The sequence below is a fragment of the Sinocyclocheilus rhinocerous genome, unplaced genomic scaffold, assembly GCF_001515625.1.
Source record: "Sinocyclocheilus rhinocerous isolate Xijiao unplaced genomic scaffold, SAMN03320098_v1.1 scaffold4820, whole genome shotgun sequence".
Taxonomy (NCBI): domain Eukaryota; kingdom Metazoa; phylum Chordata; class Actinopteri; order Cypriniformes; family Cyprinidae; genus Sinocyclocheilus; species Sinocyclocheilus rhinocerous.
Genome location: NW_015639763.1, coordinates 217,106 through 219,634, shown reverse-complemented (window position 1 = coordinate 219,634; position 2,529 = coordinate 217,106). Strand labels below are relative to the sequence as shown.

Sequence of the window (2,529 nt, the reverse complement as noted above, 5' to 3'; positions counted from 1 at the left end):
AATGAGCTGTGTTTTGGTTTACTGTGCGGATCATACACACGTTCAGAGACATTCCACACGAAAACAACAGTTTACAGCAAAGTCCTTGCATCACAATGAAAAAAACCCCCACAAAAAAATCAGTTTGAACATAAATCAAGAGGGAACTAAAGAATGACTAAGCACTAATATAGTGCATAACACATCAGTCTTTTCTTGTTCTCTGTTAAAAAGTCACTTTCAGATCGCCTTAAAGGGATAGTTAACGCAAAAATGAAAATTCTGTCATTTAATCACCCTCAAGTTGCTGCAAACCTGTACGACTTTTAATTTTATCAGTGGAACATACAAGGATACATTTTAATAATGTACTAGTTGTTCTTGTGAATGCAATTATGAACAGCGACTGGAGCATTCAAGCATAAAAAAGGATGCAAAAGCATAATGAAAGTATTATAATTATGGAATAATATAAGTACAATTTATACATACACCTTCTGCATTATATTTCAAACCTTATTATTCATACAATAACTTTGTGAGACAATCAAACTTCAATTTAAGTAATTTTTTCACTACAAATCTTGAGTTATTTTGAGTCATCTGATGGATTCAGTTCACAAAGCTGTTCTGAATGACTTATTCACTAATTAGACTCAATGATCGTGTTGTCCGGTCGTGATCCAGTCATACAGGTTTGAGGGTGAGTAAATGATGACACACTTTTCATTTTTGGGTGAACTAGGCTTTTAATGCGACTGATACAATAGATTCGGCACAACTTTTATTTCCTCTTTTTTTTCTGATGTAAGAAAAATCACGGCAAGAAAATGTCAAAGTTCTCCATCTGGTCCATGGAATGTCAGCTGTGTCTCGTACCCTTTTTAAATGTCACGGTTTTCACGACGACGTCCACTGATCCAAAACCTTTGTCCTTGCTGTTGTGCACACAACGTTTTGTGTACGCTGCAGATTTCAAGATCGAATTGTTCTTTGATATCTATCTGTTACTCCTTGTGTCTTTTTCTTTTTTCCAAAATCCAAAGTGTGCCTTGGAGAGATGAACATATTAAAATGTTGCACGTAGTCCAGCTTGTGCTTTGAATGTACATATAAATGTCACAGAGAGCTTGATCACATGTCCACATCCCCGTCATAGGCCAGAGTCAAGGGCTTCTGTGGTGGAGATGCACTTTTACTCTGTTTGGACGGTTTGCTGGCATAAAGAGAAAGAGAAAAAAGAGAGATCAATAACATTTAAGATATCAACTGCTGCCCTCTATTGTATTTCTACACTTTACCACTAGATGGCAGCAACAAGTTATTATAAGTCAGACTAAAGGTTACAAGTCGACAAATAGTCAATAGATAAAGTGCAATTTCTCTCATCAACCAAAATCACAGAAACATAATGACTATTTTCAAACAGGTATTGTCTTTCCATTCAATGGTGAGTGTGTTAAAATGTGATAGCATACAGTACATACCAAAACAGAAAGGCCACAGCTATTATGAACAATATGAGAATGAATCCTCCAGCTGTTAACCCATAGACCCACAGCTTTATTCTTCCATCTGTGTGATCAGAAAACAGGAGTGTGATCACCAATGAAATACATGGGAGCATCATTTTTATTGCTTGTGGTTTCCGCACAGGGGCTTGTTGCAGCAGTAACAGATGGCACATTCACACTGGTGACAATGTACCTGAAGAAACGGGTTCACCATCTTCCCTTCTGAGCTCAGAGGAAAGAATGAGGTGTGTCACAGAGCCATTAAGATGCTTGTATAACTGATATGACAAGGTCTCTGAACACATCTCGCAGATAAAAGACAAAAGACAGCAGTCTGATGAGCTGCACAGAGAGCTTCTCCTCTAGCAACAGACCTGGATCCTTTGAGACTCACACAATGGATGATGCAAAAACTACTCTCAGCAAAAGAAGATCGTGCTAAGTTTTGTAACACTTTAGAACAACTTTAATTCAGAGAAGAAGCTCACTGGTGGATAGAAAAATGGAATAAGGACCTGTTAAAACTGCTCTGACTTATAAAACTGTGGCCTATAAAATGTCTAAACATGGAGCCATATACTTCTTTGTTATATATATTTTACAATTACATATTGCAATGTTTAGTTTAGCTTTATTGTATTGTATTTTTGTTTGAGATCAAACAATTGTTGGCAGGTCACTTGAGGTACTGCTGCATTTGAATGCACCTAGTTTAATAAGCTACTAACAAACATTACAACACAGGTCTGAATTTCAATGTGTTTATAATGTAATCCAAAATACAATTAATAAAACATTATTAAAAGTTTGGGGACTAACATTTTTTTGAATGTTTTTGCTCACCAAGTCTCTTGCTCACCAAAGCTGCATTTATTTGATCAAAAATACTGTACACAACAGTAATATTGTGAAATGTTATTACAATTTTAAATAACTATTTTCTATCAGCAGTTATTATTCCAGTCTTTAGTGTCAAATCATTATTGTGCTGCCTAATATTTTTGTAGAAACTGTAAAGCCCCCCCCCCCAGATTCT

The 2,529-nt window shown here is 36.0% G+C and overlaps 1 protein-coding gene across 1 annotated transcript in view; it reads right to left on the bottom strand.

Moving 5' to 3' along the window:
• Window positions 1-918: 918 nt before the first annotated feature.
• Window positions 919-2,529, bottom strand: part of thsd7ba (thrombospondin, type I, domain containing 7Ba) — a 203,199-nt gene continuing 201,588 nt past the window's right edge. The window contains exons 29-30 of the mRNA XM_016567351.1: window positions 1,467-1,554; window positions 919-1,195 (exon numbers count right to left, since the gene is read on the bottom strand). Coding sequence (XP_016422837.1) covers window positions 1,114-1,195; window positions 1,467-1,554 — 170 coding nt within the window. The 3' untranslated portion in view covers window positions 919-1,113. The remainder of the gene's footprint in view (window positions 1,196-1,466; window positions 1,555-2,529) is intronic.